The sequence below is a fragment of the Lissotriton helveticus genome, chromosome 1_1 (genome assembly GCF_964261635.1).
Source record: "Lissotriton helveticus chromosome 1_1, aLisHel1.1, whole genome shotgun sequence".
Classification (NCBI taxonomy): domain Eukaryota; kingdom Metazoa; phylum Chordata; class Amphibia; order Caudata; family Salamandridae; genus Lissotriton; species Lissotriton helveticus.
Window position 1 is genome coordinate 312,386,092 of NC_136057.1, and position 17,367 is coordinate 312,403,458.

Genomic DNA, 17,367 nt, shown 5'->3' on the forward strand with positions numbered 1-17,367 from the left:
GCTCCAGTTGTGAAGAACATGACGAAACATTAGACAAAACTTTAGTCAAACGGCAGGACCCAGGAGTGACTGTGGGCGTCAGCAAGTGCCATTTTGGAGTCAAACAGGTTGACTACTTAGGACATACCTTGTCGGTGGAGGGTGTGAAACCCCCCAAAAATGTTGGATGCCATTTTAAGTGCACCACCACCCTGTGATAAAGAACATTTACGTTCATTCCTTTGACTAGCTGAATTCTATTCAAACTTTGTCCAACACTTTGCTGACAAGGTTCCCGTTTTAAGAGTATTAATGAAAAAAGGAAAAACGTTTGAGCGGTCAAGTGTGTGCCAAGTTGCCTTTGATGATATCAAGGAACAAATGGTAAGGGCAGTTGCTTTGAAACCCTTTAATCCACAAGATCAGAGTGCAATTTTAGTGGGCGCCAGTGCATATGGCTTAGGAGCTGTTTTGATTCAGGAAAGACATGGTCTAGAGCATGTGGTGGCATTTGCGTCACGAACAATAAAGGGAGCAGAAGCCACTTACTCAATATAGAGAAGGAGGCCCTAGCATGCTGGTGGGGTGTTGTCTATTTAAAAACGTATGTGTGGGGAACACATTTTGAAGTAAGATCTGATCACAGTACCCTGATAGATGTATTCACATCCAAGGCGACACCCAGAAATGCCAAGTGGTGGTACAGATTTCAGGGGTATGATTTCATTTTGAACAATGTTCCTGGGTATCGCAATATTAATGCTGATTGTTTATCTCGTTTGCCTTTGCAGTGTGTGGATAAGGATGATGAATCAAGTGATGACTGTGTTGTGGCCAGTGTCATTCATTCATTCATTCATCTGAATCTTGTAACGGTGCCATAACCAAGGTTGAGTGGAAACATGTGGTAAGGGAGGACAACATTATGAGGGAGTTGTTGAATGAATTGTCCAGACTTTCTAAATCCAATCTAGTCTAGAAAAGAGATTTTGGTGAATTCTGGACGGTATGGTCAGAGCTTTTGGTTTAGGATGGTGTGGTGCACAGGGATAACCTGAAGGTGTGCAATCTAAGTTACTCAACTTATTGCATGAGGGATATAGTGGAATGTCAGGAATGAAAAGGAGAGCGAGGGAAAAATGTTGTGGCCAGGAATGGATAGAGTGATGGCAGGGTGTGTACGGAATTGCGTTGATTACATGTGTAGCAACAAGTCCCACCGATCTGAAGACATTTCCTTTGCATCAACCAAGTTACCTGACAAACCATGGCAAAGGGTGGATATAAATATTTGTGTTGCTTTCTCTTCCAAGGGTATAATGAACAAGTATGCACTTGTATTGATAGACAATTACTTCAAGTGGCCAGAGGTGGTATTTACAGGAGAAATTAAGGCAGTTGACATAATAGAATTTTGTGACCAAATTATGGACATGGACAACGGGCCCCAATTTAGTGTCACATCACACCACACCACACCACATCTGTATATCATCCTAGGAAAAAAAAATTTGTTGAAAGTTTCAACGGAGCATTAAAGGAATGTATACAATTGTGTGATTGAGGTAGTTGGGATTATAGGGAGGCGGTCAAGGAGATGTTATGGAGTTACCGTAGAACTCTGTCACAATAGAAACTCCTCTCATGCCTTTGAAGGGAAGACAGACATGTACCAGAGTCTCGTCAGCATGGATGTTTAGGGGTACCATGTGACGTGTGAATAAGGAGGATTTGGAGTGCAGGGTCAAGAAGTATCAAGATAGGTATGTGAGAAGACACAATGACAAGTTGAGAAAGTGGTCACATGTTCATGGTTGGAGATTGGGTACGGATCACCAGGATGAGTACCAAGAAGGTGGGATTATCAAGATGGTCGGAGCTCAAGTGCGTCAGAAGAGTGATTGGTAAGAAAGTGTGGTTGGACGATAGATAGAGATGGGATGTTTGAAGAATCACAATGAACTGGAACGAGACACTTGGATAAGATAGTCGTGTGGTGGCTTGGCTGAAGGGCTGTGTGGTGAATCAGCTGCTGTAAAGAAAGATAATAAACGTGTCAAGAGGAGGCCCAAGTGGCTAGATGACTATGTATGTTCATAGTCATGCCGGAATGTAGCTACCAGAAACATGTGCAATCGGAAATGTATTTTCTTTTAGTTTTGTAATTTTGTTATTCTTGTTTATTGTTGGGAAGAGTAGATGTGTTGTGGCTTGGTTCTGTTGCTAGCCTTCCAAGGTTCTGGAAGGCAGGCTAGCCGATTGGATGGCTGTTGCTGGAAGAAAAGGGCGTGTTCAGGGGTTGTTCCTCCCATCTCCAATAAACATCTTTATTACTAATTTAACTGTGTCTGCATTTCTTAAAACTGTCCACTCCATGTATGCTGTACTATGGGAGAGTCTATAATGTGATTAACACAAAAGGTATCCAGTGCATGAAAGGGGAATAGATTTTCCCCCCTTTCTGTAGGGAGTCTCCTGTATATGTGTATAGTTTACATTACACATCAAACATAAAACAAGCACTTCGCAAAGCCAAAAGGCCTGACATTGGCTGCTAGTCTTTTGGTAATTCTTGTTTTGTTATGGTTTTTACAAAAATTTATTGTTCAGGAAGCTACCGGGCCTTCATCAATCTAAAGAAAAAGAAAAACACAGGCTTCGGGCAAAAATGTTTTTGGGTGTTAAAAAAGCACACATTCCTATAGTACTCCCTGGCACAAAAGCCAGGGAGTACTATGGATGTGCTCCTTGTGAAAGGGCTACAAAAGGGGGTGGTGATGGACGGAGTATCTGAACCAATCAAACACTCACACCCAGTCAACAGATCTGGGTTTAATCCATCACCGTTCTTTAGCCCACTCTGCCATGCCAGTTCAGACATGGCCATATGCAAATCAGTCTGACCCTGTGCCTCATGGGAACAGTCCAGCCCAAACTACCAAGCCATGTCTTCCCTGGACCGGAAACAAGCATCCTGGGACCGGTTTCTGGCTAATCAGCCGTCATCAGCCCGGCTAGCTTGAATCCAGTGGCAAAGTGAGCAAGGGACCCACGTCTGGGCATACCCTGCCAACTTAGGGCAAACTCAATCCTGAAGTGCAGGACAGGAGAGTAACAGAATCCTGTTGAGGAAGTATAAAGAGCGGAAGTGGTTTAGTCTCAAATCATGAAAGCGCTAGAGTTGAACTCTAGCGTTTATTCACCTCTAGCGCTTTCATGATTTGAGACTAAACCACTTCCGCTCTTTATATTTGTCCAACAGGATTCTGTTACTCTACAGTCCTACACTTCAGGATTGTGTTTGCCAGCCAGAGAATATCTCTACCGGCAGCGCGGTAAGCGCTTTTGCCATTATTGTCGTGAGCAGAAGCCTTAATCCTCTTCCTCACACCTGGTTTTTATCCCGTATTAATTGTTCAGGTCAAGTGTTTACTTTCACTTGTGCTACATGCTTTAAGGGCCACCCGCCCCCCTTTTATTTTTATGTTTTCATTCTTTTCATTCATTTTCATCACAGGTCTTACATTGTGAATCCTTCTTATCCAAAGACCACGTTTCTACTAGCTGGAGATTAACTGAACGGGCAACGTGGTAAGCATTTTTCCAGAATATTGTGCGAATGTAGGCAATCCACCTCAGCCTGTCACCACTATCAATGAGTCACCACGTACAAACTCATTAGCTAACCTTTCACCCCCTTTTTTTATCTTATCCTTAGATACGCATTTAGAAATACATTTACCATTTTGAAGTGATTAGCCAGCCGGGTTGGAAGTATCACCGGCAGCGAGCTGAGCGCCTTTTCCTTTTAATCCACTCTTTCTTTACTACACCATCTGATTTCTTAATATTTTCAATCACTATAGAGTAAGGACGCTTATGTTTCTTTCTTCTCCTCTATCTCTCCTTTTTATTTCACATCTTAGATTACAAAGTCATATACGTCAACATTCAGGTATTTAGTGATTTCTTCTCTGTTAAAAAGACCTATCTAGCCGTCTGCTCCATGTAACAATTTTTTGAATCTCTAAAGTTTAGGAACCGCAAACGAATTGACACACTGTTTTTACTCACATAGACACTGCTTGGAATGTCACTATTAAAGGTCTTTGCCTTTTAGATGTAATACACTTAAAAACCATCAATTTCAATGTTTACCTGAAAAAAAAAATGTTGTCTTATATCTCCACGGTGATTATGGTTTCGACTGGTAGCTTAATATTATGCCCACTCATCTCAATTTTTACATTTGGTGAGCAATATGTGTCACACATACCTTTTGTATCTTTCCCAGCCCTGAGGAGTTGCAAAATTAACTTCCCTATGCGACTAAACACGTGTCGGCTGGTTTCTGTCTGACCACACGAAAACCGAATAAAAGACCAAAACAACACAACATTTATATGATTATGAATCAATGTTTTGTATATTTTCTCTGGGTGTATTGAATTTTATACATACTGTCGAATTACCCTTATGTGTGCCTAGGTTTAGACATTAATTTGAAAATTGTGAGGGAGTTTCCCACACAACACTGAGCGGTTATTGGGCGTATCCCCTTTCCTAGTAGCACCATATGACATATTTTGCATATTGACATTTGCGTGACACAGCATTGCGCCTACAAATCCCTGGCTACTAAAAACCCTCCGTTAGAAATTTCAAAAACAATGGCTTTCATCAAGTATGCAAAATTGTTTAGTGTCATGGATGTGTCCTTTGCTTACCACCAGGTCTTGCTCCACCCTGATTCTATACACATATCATAATTCATGACCCGTTTGGGTGTTTTTAGGTTTATCTGTATGCCTGTTGGGCAGCTGGCTTCTGCTGCTGCATGCTTCTAGAGGGTCATGAAGAAGGTTCTCGAAGGTCTTCATACAGTATTGTTCTTTTAAGAGGATATTTTAGTCTATGGCAAGGATCAACAGAAGCACGATGAACAGGGGGTAAGGCCAGGCAGGACTTTAGAAAACAGAAATGGAGAAAGTTCAATGGTGATGATGCAGATGTAAAATAAAACATTGAGAGAAAGAAAGGTGGGGCATTATTTGAAGCAGAAGAGAAAGTATGCTTAAGAGAGAGAAACAAAATGTAAACACCAAACCTGCCGGCTTTGCTTCTTCAGAAATAGCCTTGCCCAATGCTCCAATCCCTTCTATTTCCTCGTCTTTTGTCATTAGCTGCTGCAACACTGCTTCCACGATGGGCATGACCATGGCAGTAGCAGATGTATTGGAGAGCCACATGGATAGCAGGGCAGTGCAGCACATGAAGCAAAGCAATAACCTAAAACATAAGGACAGGGTGACTAAGCGCAGGATTTCTGATCAAACTCTAATTTGGAAATTACAGATAGTCTGTCCGTTTCAGTTAGATTATAACATGATTGTCCACAATAAATTCGTGGGCTTTTTGTCTTGCAATGTTCAGGATCTCATGTTGTGTGTGGAGAACCTATGTGTGGTTCAGAGAACAATGTCTAAGCAAGTCTTTACAAACCCAATAGGTCTCCACTTTAAATGGCAAAACGATTGCTTTGACAATGCTTGTTTGCACCAGCATAAGAATGCATGTGTGAAGATGCATTCGCACACATAGCAGCCGTGCTTGAAACTAGGATCCTGTTAAAGGAAACCCATTCCAAGATGGCCACCATGATTCCTGATGCACACACATGCTTGCGACTTCATGTATGCGCATAGGCATCGTGACACTTGTGTTTCATGATATGTGTGTGACCCTTTTAAAGTTACTGTTCTAACATGTCAGATGGCTATGTTAGAACTATAAATTCAAATGGTGGAATATTTAATTAAAAACATACTTTATTTAGACAATAAAGTCTATCACAGTGCTTTAAAAGTACAAATAGCCTTGACATGATGATTGTTATCACAATTTTTCGCAGGTCTCCATAATTTTGCAAATAATTCATAATCCATCATCAGTACTTGCTGGTAAAAATAGTTAAAATACGTATCAATGTAAAATGGATAGCTTAATAAAAATACCTTTGATTAAAAAGCGAAGCAATACTATCAAAGCATTAGAAACTAATTTGATTAAGAAGTACAATTTTTCTGAAAACCTCCACTTCCATATTTAAATATTACCAGATTTGCAATCACTTGCGGCTGCTCATTGTTCAATACAAAATTAACAGCCGATGGCAATGTACGTGTCCCCTCCTTGATCCATAGGAGCATGAGAAATCTGGGCTCAACCAGTAGAATGGGACAGATACAGAGCAAATGAGTTATTGACTCCTGAGATAGGTTGCACAGCCGACAAATTGTTGACTCACTCTGATTTGTCCGCCCAAGGTGGAGACAGATCTATAGATGAAAAGGTTCCCATCCGAATCTGCAGAAATGTCTTCTTATGATAGGTGGAGAAAAGTTCATTGATATATGTTTGAGGGCCTTTTCTGTCGTAGCTACCAAGGACCAGGTAAGCGTGTTTTCTTTTAGCAAATACTCTTTGATCCGTATTCCATGTTATAATTTTTACAATTCTGTTCAGGAGTGTTTTGAACTGTAAATGAGGTAATTTTAAGTGCCATAGTTCCCTTGATTGAGTCTGAACCAGGGTTACATCTAGGGCTTGCGACCAGATGTTTGAATGTTTTATGTTGTCAAAGCCCGCAACATCAAGCCAGATGAGATGTTTTAATGATCCCTGCACAGCAGATCTTGTATCTTATTATCCAGCCATGTGTAAAAGCATTTGATCCTGTGGTGTGAATTCCAGGCTAATTTGTGCTGATGAGGTGTTACCTGGCAGTTGAAATAAAGACCTGAACACTGCGCTCTGTGCCTTGTTAAAAAAGGACCGCAATTTTACCGGATAAGCCTCTGAGCCATATGACAATGTTGGCACCAGTTTAGCAGAGACAATTTCTAGAAATGAACCGAAAGAGAACTTATTTGTGCCCTTGGCTATTGTACGAATGGCACCTTGCAACAAGGCTAATTTTGGTTTTATTGAGTTCAAGTCAAATGGTGGAATATAGAAAATAAAAGTGCACACTGAGAATTGATAGGTTAGTGAGCAGCACAGCAGTTGTTGGTAGCAGTTGGGCCATCGTTAAGTGGAGTGAGCAGTACAGCAGTTCTCGGTAGCAGTTGGGCCATCATTAAGTGGAAGTGGGAGTGGTGCAAGGATTGAAAGGAGGAGGGTTATGAGAAATAAAAGCACTAGGGGATGCCGAGTTATGAAGAGAAAAAGGTGAGCAAGTAAGGACGCATATGTACTTCCCTGGAATGTCCCAAACCAAATAAAACAAAAAAAAGAGTTCCTCAAGTATGCAGTGGAAAGATACAACTCATCCAATAAGAAGACTGTGAGATACAAATGCTCCTGAGTGGGAGATGTACCAGAATAGGGAGGAAATGCATTGATTCCCACAATTGAGATAGACAACAAAGCCAGCTAATCAAGAGCAAGGGACTAACCCGAAGCCCACTCTATGTATGTTGAAATCAATAGGTCTGGATAACCCGAGACCTAATGAGCTCCAAGTTAAGGTCAGGTCCCATCTCTTGGAATAGATAATAAAACCCCAGCATAATGACTGAAGCTGGCTTTCTCTCCAAGACATTGTTGGACAATAAGTTAGACATTGGTGAAAAGTAAGACAAAAGTACACAAAACGTTACTACATTGTCAGTAGTTTAAAACAAAATAATGAAGCCGCTGCCTAATGCGGTGTGCGGTCTATTAGTCCTCCATATGTCACACACATTGATAGACCTAGTGCGAATGGGCCCCAGAAGTATGTACCTATTGCACAGCAGGGGCAGCTGGGGCCTGTGTTAAGCCCCTGCACATTGTCAGAAACCTTACTAAGGAGTGATGGTAGAATTTTCTATAACATCACTTGGAACCCTAAGATGGAACACTCAATGCTACTCACATCTACTCATCTATAATATTGCGCACTGCCTCCCAGACATCTTTCCTCGGAAACTCTGCTCATATTGATCAACTATGCAGAGGTAGAGACGTTAAGAGAAGCATGCATAATATGACCTCACATCTCTTAGCCCATAATATTCACCCTGCAAGTAAAAACATATTAATACCTGGCTTACTGCCAGATATTTCCCACCTCATCCTAGCCATCCCAATAACACTAAAAACAAGAAAAGAAAATACCTGAAGTTCTGCCACCCACCAACACCACCACCCTTGAAAGCACCTTCCCATTGTCCATCCAAACAAAACAAAAAAACTGTGGAGCATATTTACAATGAAATGACGCAGCATGGCGCGGCAAGCAATTTTGTTAGGCCAAGCTGTGTCATTTAAAAAAATGCAGGGATATGCCGTATTTACAAGAATACGGTGCACCCTTGTGCTCTCCCCAGCGCTCAAACAGCAACTGCACGCCAAAGCAGGCACTCTTGCACATGTTGTGTCCCCATGTGCATCCACATGATGTGAGGCACAAGGGGAACCTGTAGGGCCCGCGTTGTTTCCTCACCACCACACGTTTCATGGTGGTCACACCACCATGAAAAGTGTGGTGGTGAGGAAACTCGTAATATGCTTGGCTTGCCGCAGTGTATATTACGCCCTCAATATTGCTGCACCACCACCAGGGATCTCTGGCGGTTACAGTGGTACCAGGGCAACCCGGCCGCCTTAGCCGTAATGGGGCAGTCTGAAGACCGCCACCACTGCGCCCCTGTGAGTCTGGTGGTCCGTGGACCACCAGACTCATAATAAAGCCCTAAGCCATTAAGCTCCCAGAATACAGGAGGAAGTAGCACGTGAAGGAGGCGAGGCACCGTGAGAGGCGGCATACTTTATAGCTGTTTTAGCCTTCCACATACCTAGCGAGTATCTGCTCTATGTAATATTGCACAAGATAGAGAAATTAAGGGCCAGATGTAGGTGGCTAAATACCGGTCGGTAACGCCGAAATTCTGTAAATTTCAGCGTTACCGACCACTATTTAGCCATGTGCGATGTAGGTAAGGAATCTGTAAATAAGGAATTGGTAAATACCGATTCCTTAATACCGATTCCCTATTGCTCTTGCATTTAAGGAATCGGCAATACCGATTCCTTAAATGCAATGTAGGTAGCACTACAGTGCACCTCAGCTTTAAGGAATCACTATTTACCACCAACTCCAAGTTGGTGGTAAAAAGTGATTTCCTTACAAAAAACACTTTTTTGCTTTTATTTCTATGCCATGTGGCACACAACCATGCCCTTAGGGCATGTATGTGCGCCACATGTGCACACATGCACATTTCAGGGGTGAAACAGATTGTCCTTTGAACACCCTAGCACCCTTGAAATACCTCCCGCTATTAACGATTCGGTAATACCGAATCGCTAATAATGAATGTCTTCCCAGTCATTCCTATGGGCCTCCTGGCCCATAGGAATGAATGGCCAGGTATTCCTTGATAACGAATCGGTATTACTGATTCGTTATTAAGGAATGCTAAGAAATCGCTAACATTTTAGCGATTCCTACCTACATTGCATTTACCGATTCCTTAATAGCGATTTGGTAATAATCGCTATTAAGGAATCAGTAAATGGAACTTACCTTCATCTGGCCCAAAGTGCTTTATTAAAAGAAGCACTGGGCTGGAAAATGACGTTATTCGGCAGCTGAATGTTTGTTGCGTTCTGAACCTGTTGTACTCCCACACTAGCCTCTGACAGTCCAGTGATGAAGGGGCTGTACTTGGCCCAGTTTTGTAGAGCCATTGTAAGACCCTGGGGCAGCATTGACAAGCAACCCTTCCAAAATTGCATTTTTTGCTTGACATTGGTACTACACAACTAAAGGTAAACCGAAGAAACTCTGATGTTTTGCATGATGCTTACTTCCGATATGCCTCTTTTGAAAAAAGATTTCATGTCAAGTATAGATTGGTATGTCACAAATCAAACAAGTTGCCGTCACAACATTTTTGGCAAATGTAAGGACAGTGTTAGTATCATGTGCTGATTACGTGGGTACAGTCGCAATTTCACATCTTGCGATTAGAAGCATTGCATTGACTGGTGGGCCCAAGACTCCACCTTAGTTCGCCCAGTTTCCGGGCATTTGTCCTCATGCTTGTCAATTACAAATAATAGGAAATGGTACATTTGGCCCTTCATCCTATGCTAGTGACTGACCTGCTGTAGATGACTTACTTATCAATAGCAAATGGTAAGAACAGTATGGAAACTTAGATGCGGATGGAAAAGGGGAGACTGAACATGTTATCTTAAATAAGAATGTAAACGGGAGACCCAAGATGAGTAACAGTTTCGGACCCACTGCTGCTCAAGGGCGCCTAGAGTCATTCTTTCTGGCTAATGACAATAGGAATCCTTCCCATTCTGTTATACAGGATTGTCCTCCCTCTGTCTCTGTGAATGGGATACAGCCGCTCCTTCAACCCCAGTCCATACGCAGATTTGGGTAAATTATGTAAATATAATTTGTTTTGTTATTGTTTAGGTGCAGATTGTTGGGTTTGTAGAGGTATAAGGTGGATAGTTAATTGAGTAATAATCAGTGATCAATTAATTAATACTTTTAATGACATATTTAATTTATTAATTATCATGTTTTTTTAAATTATATTTTGTGTTGTTGTGTTTGTAGGGGAATAAGATGGGAAGTTATTTTTCTTGTTTTACATTTTTGTTTATCAAAAATGCAACATATGGGAGTTCTCTCAGTTCATAATAACATTTCCAAGTAATAATTCATCAATTTCAAGAACAAATGCATTATAATACTTATAAAAGATTGGTGATATGTGTATTAACAATAATTGTGAGTAGCGGCTCTTATACTTCACATTAATCAACAAAGAATCAATTTACATAAATCGAGCATAGTAATCACAGATAAATATTAAAATACTCACGAAGGCCAGTTGTGATTTTTTTCTCTTAACTCTTGTTTCTAGTTGGAAAGGATCATAACCCAATGGATTCGCCTATCCTGACTCTTTCCCAATTCTGCCACATTTTGTTAAAATGCTTAGTGGCACCTAGTCTTTTCGCATACAAATTTTCATGATTTTTCACCTTATCTAACATGCTATGCCATTGAGCTATGGTGGATACATTTGTTGACTTCCTATTTGCTAGTATTAAAGACTTCGCTACTAATGTAGCTATGAAGCAAAGCTAAATCAATTTTAATTTCAATTTTTAGCTATGAAGCAAAGCTAAATCAATTTGGTAGGGAGATTTTTAGGACTTGATGGGGTGCCAAAAATGGCCCCCAATGGATCGGGCAGAATCACTCTACCCGTTCGAATTCCTATTTTGTAAAAAAATGCTGATCCAAAATGTATTCAATCTAGGGCAAGTAAATGTCATATGAAGCCAATCCCCTGGCTGCGACCTGCATCTGAAGCATCCAACATCAGCTTCTCTATACATTTTCTAAAAAAGAATCTGGAGTGTAGTACAGCATCCATTTGCAATATAAAGCCATAGGTTTAACATGAACCGCACGGATGGCTTTCCTACTGAGCTGATTATAATAATACCAAAGTGCTTTGGTTAGATCACAACCTGTAACAGCCACTATTTTACAGATTAATTATTAGTTAAGTAGAACTCTATACCAATTACCCGTCCCAGATAAGAGAGAGATGAAAAAAGCTGGACATATTTTCTGCACTGCCTCATTTTTCTCTGTCGGATTACTTGAGGATGGGCGCTGTATTTGAGTAGAGCTAAAGAAAAGGGATGGACTGATGGATGGATTCTCACGGTTGAGCATTTGACATGAATAAACGTATTATTCCGAAAAAATCTCTGCATCTCCGAAAACCTAAAGTTGCCCAGTGGCTAAGCATAGAGGGTTCAAGGTGACAGAGCACCATGTTGTTTGAAAAATTGTAGGGGTGCATCATAACCACGTGTAGACAGCACCCACATATTTAGAAGGCCTACTAATGTTTGGTTTTAGAAATGTAGGGCTAATCGAGAGTATTGCAATATATAGAGTTATGCTCATATCATTTACTGATTAATATAGTGCTTAGTTGAGAGAATAATGCCTTAAGTAATTTAGGATTAATTGCTCTGTGTAAATAATGTGCATTGAGATTAAACGTGCCATATTAAAATTGCACATGTAGGCTGCTTAATGAGAAATGTAATGCTGTAACATGAGAATAATGTTTGTTAACCTAGAGTGTAATGTTAGGATTTATTAATGAAATGCTTATGTTGTTGTATTAGAAATGCATTTAAAGGAAAAAAGGCCTGAGAGAAGAAACGCTAGCAGAGGATTAACTGTGGTTTTCTTAGCATGACTAGAAATGCTGAGTTGCGATTGTACCTTGAGAAAAGCTTATGTTTGCAGTTGAATTTCGAATGGAAACTTATAGCGTGCAGAGGGATTCGTTCTCATGCATTTCTTTTGCAGGTGCACGGCAATGTAGCTCATTAGGTAGAATGAGCCATTGTTTAGAAGTTAGATTGGTAGGAGTGAAGATGAAGGGAATGCGCTGGCAGGTGCACTTGCAACATTTGGCGGAGAAGGTGCCTGGGATCCAAGAACACAGCAACGGTTTTGGAAGAAGAAGGTTCGATACTGGAAAAGTATGAGGCGCTGTACCTGCTGAAGGAGTAGTGTCATGGGCGTACCCATTGTTTTTGGGATGTTGTATTAGGGAAAGTGCCCCGAGGGTGGGGAGTTAGTTCGGTCTTAGTGAAGCTAGGGATAGGGTCAGTTGGCTTTAGACTGGGTCCTGTCTAAGGCAGTCCAATTGGATTTGCAGTTAGACATGGGTCTTAGTTTGGATTAGGCAGGAGAAATTAAGGAGCATCTTAGAATGAGCTCGGTAGTCTAGGCTACTTACTTGGAAAAAGTGAATGTGCTTTTTAGGGAGTCTTCACAGCTGACACCTTTTTCTCTTGCCTGGGAGGTATGTTAAGTAGGGATGTCATTTTAGAGTTAGTGTAGGGACAGACAAATCTTTTCTTTCCATTGGAGAAGATGCAGTTGAGGGTTCCAGTGGGCACTGTGATTGCATGCCTGATGCTTCTAGAATTAACTTTGCTTTTTATTGTTGTTTGAGACTCCTGCATAGGATTATGTTTGTATTAGTGCCAGTTTACTTCTTGAACCTCTTGCTGAGGTGCTTGTATGTTCAGTTATTTTTGGCTTTGTAATGCATTTTCAACTTTCCTTTGGAGTAGTGGTCCTTCAGACTAAAATGTATTGATTTTGGGAATCTGTCACAAGTGTATTGAATTTAAAGAACTTTCTTCACACTTCCATGCAGACTAAAGAGACCCGTCAACCTGGGGATTCCTTGGAGTGGTAAGGTGAAAATCTAGGTGGGAATCCCAGCGTCATCAAAGGTTTAAGCCGAGGCCAGCAAAGCAATCTAGTTTTATTTGTGAGTAAATAGGTGGAATTTTATATTCTAGCCTGATGGAATTGACACGATTAACTATTATTCGAAGTGTCTTCTGGCGAGTTCCCTTTGTTAGTCTAGGAATCTGTAAGGAGGAGACAGGATCAATTCCAGCCACTTTTAACATATTACTCAGATGGTAATTATCCTCTCTAAATGTATTTTTTGAAGTAAAGGCTATCCAGTTTAACAGAGCTGCTTGGCGATAAGTTCTAAAGCAGAGAAGAGCGAAACCTCCCTCCTCTTGAGTTAAGTAAAGCCTTATTCCTTGGTCGTCTGCTTTTCCAAATAAATGTGTGCATGTTGGCTTGAATGGCCTTGAAAAATGATTTAGGAATTTTGATTGGCACATTAGAGAAACCAAACAAAAACAGGGGTAACAAATTCATTTTTATTGAGGAGATGAGCCCAATAATTGTAAAAGGAAGTTTGTCCCACTGTTTAATTAATGCATGAGTTTTAGCTAATAAGGATGCATAATTTAAGGTGTACAAATCTCTAAAATTTGAGGTCACCTTAATACCCAAGTATCTGATTGGGCGTCCAATACGGAATGCCATACGCATGATTGCTGGATGCATCTCAAGGGAGCTATTAAATAATAAAACATCAGATTTCATTTTGATTAATTTAATACTCACCGATAGTAGAAAATTTGGCAATTTTATTAAATGCACAATGAATATTTTCCTTATTCACAGCTATATATAGAGCAATATAATCCGCATTAAGTTTACGTTTTGGATTGTCTACAAGAAGTGGATTAGGAGTTTCCTACTGACGAATAGAGCAGGCTAATGGCTCTATATAAGGCACAAATGAAATAGGGGACATCGTGCACCCTTGTCATGTACCGCGCCAAAAGTTAATAATTATTATAGTAGCTTTGGCCCCACAGTGTAATGTTTTCAGCAGGCGCAGAAAGTTCAGTGGAAATGCAAACTTATAAAGAATAGCTAATTGCACTTCCCATTCGACTAAATTGAATGATTTTTCTGCTTCAAGCATTATAGCAGTAGCTTTAATAATTTTGTTGGACAAAAGTCCCTTGCTTGTACCAAAATGTTTGTATTAGAGGGGATAAAACTCCCAGAAAGAAACCCGTTTTGATCCCTATGAATAATAGACAATGCTACTGCTGCAACCCTGCTTGCCATAATTATAGCACATACCATGTAATCACTGTTAAGACTGATGGGATGACATGAGTTCGGGTTCGTCTCTATCTTTTTTCAGGAAACTAACCACTACAGATTTAGTGAAAGAGCTGGGACAGAACATTCCTGAAAAATATGATTGAAAAAACAAACAAAAACAGGTGTCACATGCTGAGAGAAGACCTTATATATGTAAATTATTTGAGAGAATGGATGAAATCACAAAAACACATGCATTGGCCCCTAACAGAAATATGCAGACTGCATTAGCAGAAGCTAAATATCACTTTTGGCTATTTTTTATTGCAAGAGGAAATGTGAACCATTTATCATACCTTCAGCAAAGCTACGAGGAAAGGGAATTTGTAGGGAAATATCTTGCTTGGTCTGCAAAACGCAAAGCCAATATTAATATTAACAAAGCAATTTATGACCCTTCGAGTAAAACAATTTGATCACATCCCTCTGAGGTGGCTCAGAGGTTTTATCAACATTATCTTATAATATATTCTAATGGCCATGGTAGCTCCTCTGAGGTGATTAATCAATGAATGGCTAGGGGTATTCAAGTTCTGACTCTAATTTCTGAGCAGGCTGATTCAATAATAATACTAATAACATTGGCAGAGGTACAGCTAACGATTAAGGGGCCGATTACGATGTAGTTTGAAAAGACTCCAAATGGGATTTGGTATTTCAAAACCCAAGGGCCCCTCTTACCAACCATACACAACGTGGCAGGCACCATGGGGTGACTGCCACAGGGTGCAAGGTTTTCCCCAACCATCCCGTTTTTCAATGGGAGCCTGTGTTCTCGTTCAGAGCACAGCCTCACATTGAAGTCAATGCGAGTCCAACCGAATAATGTTGGGAGTTTAAAATATAGGGGTTACGTCCATTAAGGGGGCCTAGTAGGACGTTTGATACTTTTTTCATAAGGAATTACCTGGCCACCAATTTATATACTGCTAATTAATTTAGCAGATTCAAAATACAACACCATGAGTCATTGTACTCTACTTTAACGATTGTATTGATTCAACTTGATTTGAAACAACAATTCATCATTTTTGTTGCATTAGAGGAGTACCCATTTCAATCAACATTATATACATTCATAAACTCAAAACAACCATATATTTATAAATTCATAACAAGAAAAAAACATTAGAATCAAATCATACAATTACACCAGTCGGTAGTTCAAAATGCCTGCCAGCGCTAAGATTATTTTCATTATGCACTTCAATATGGCGCTATGACAGGCAGACTGCGGGGAAAACTGTTTTTGAAGAAAGTTCGCTCTCGGGGTATGTTTCATATAGTAACACCCTCACTAGAGTGCATATTGATGTAGGTTCCTCGCAGGCAAGTATAGACGTGCCGACGCGTTTCCAATCCCCCTCTGCTTTAGGGAATTATCATCAGGGCTTAGACCACGGTGTAATCTTGTATTCATTGATTTGGTTCGGTCACTTATTGGTCCTTCTTCTGTACTGAGTCTTCACACGTCTGTTCCGGTGACTCCCACCTTGTGTCCTTATTTTCAATTGAAGTCAGCCAAGGCTATCTTTTGGGGGGCTTTTAATTCCACCTTCTAAAAATGGTTCCTCTTTCTCGAGAGATTGTTACGTCCTCATCATCCTTACGAGTAGTCATAACTTCATTTCAACGGTGTTCTTTGAGCCTCGGTACATGTATGGTATCTCTCAGCAAACACGTATGATACGATATGACCTACATCAATTGGGACTCTAGTGAGGGTGTTACTATATGAAACATACCCCGAGAGCGAACTTTCTTTAAAAACAGTTTTCCCAGTTTTTAAGTGAATTCCATTTTTTTTACTGTTGCACAGACTGGCGTGAGAATAGTAAATTTTACTCCTCTGGTGTCCAATGCTTTCCCTACTGGTGCACAGACTGGAGTGAGAATAGTACATTTTACCACTCCGGTGTTTAACGCTTTTACTACTTTTGCACAGATTGGAGTGGAAATAGTATATTTTACCCCTGCGGAGTCCAGCACTTTCACTACTGCAGTAGTAATAGTATGTCTATTTTTTGCAAAGTTTAGTATATCTTTTTTATTGTTTAAATTCATGTAATATTATTATTTGTTTATTTTTTAAATTTTATATTATTTGTATATATGTGTATAATTTTTTAATGTTGTATTATTATTATTCGAAATACTTTGAACAAGTCTACGGACGAAATGCGTAACGAGCATTTAATAAAATACAGCTGCAGGGCATACCTGCGACTCTGAGTGTGCATTACTACAAGGAATTTGGATTTATATATATTTACCACTACCATCAACGAACGTTTGAAAATTCCTCCATATCACCAGCCCGGCTGCATGATGACAGTGCATGCTGGGAGTTGGAGTTCGGCATTCATCCTAAACTTCCAACAGGTGAGCAGCATCGTTCAGTGGGAGGAGTGTAGTGGCCTCAATACTACTTTTTTTTTTCAAGTTTTTTTTTTTTTGAAAGACCTTTATTGTAAATAATACATATACACAGCAGTGCGCCTACAACCCACTGATTGGGCCGGCCGCAAGCAGGATAACAGCCAATGTTACAGAACCCGTAAGCAATACCCTCCAGACAAATCATATAACATGGAGAAATGCACACAGTCAGTAAGAGTCAGCGTTCCAGGTTCCCCACCAATACTGCAGCTGTAACATATATATGGAATCCCGGTCTTATTTTGTATTTTAGTTATAAATTCAAACCACATCAACACCCAACTCCCACCCGGGTTTTCCTGGTTTCTGGTCACAGTAAGAACACAATGTCTGAAGGCAGA

The 17,367-nt window shown here is 40.3% G+C and overlaps 1 protein-coding gene across 1 annotated transcript in view; it reads right to left on the reverse strand.

Annotated features, from left to right (window-relative positions):
- Nucleotides 1–17,367, reverse strand: part of SLC13A4 (solute carrier family 13 member 4) — a 242,910-nt gene that overhangs the window by 172,094 nt on the left and 53,449 nt on the right. The window contains exon 4 of the mRNA XM_078647303.1: nt 5,087–5,268. Within this exon, the coding sequence (XP_078503429.1) occupies nt 5,087–5,268 (182 nt within the window). The remainder of the gene's footprint in view (nt 1–5,086; nt 5,269–17,367) is intronic.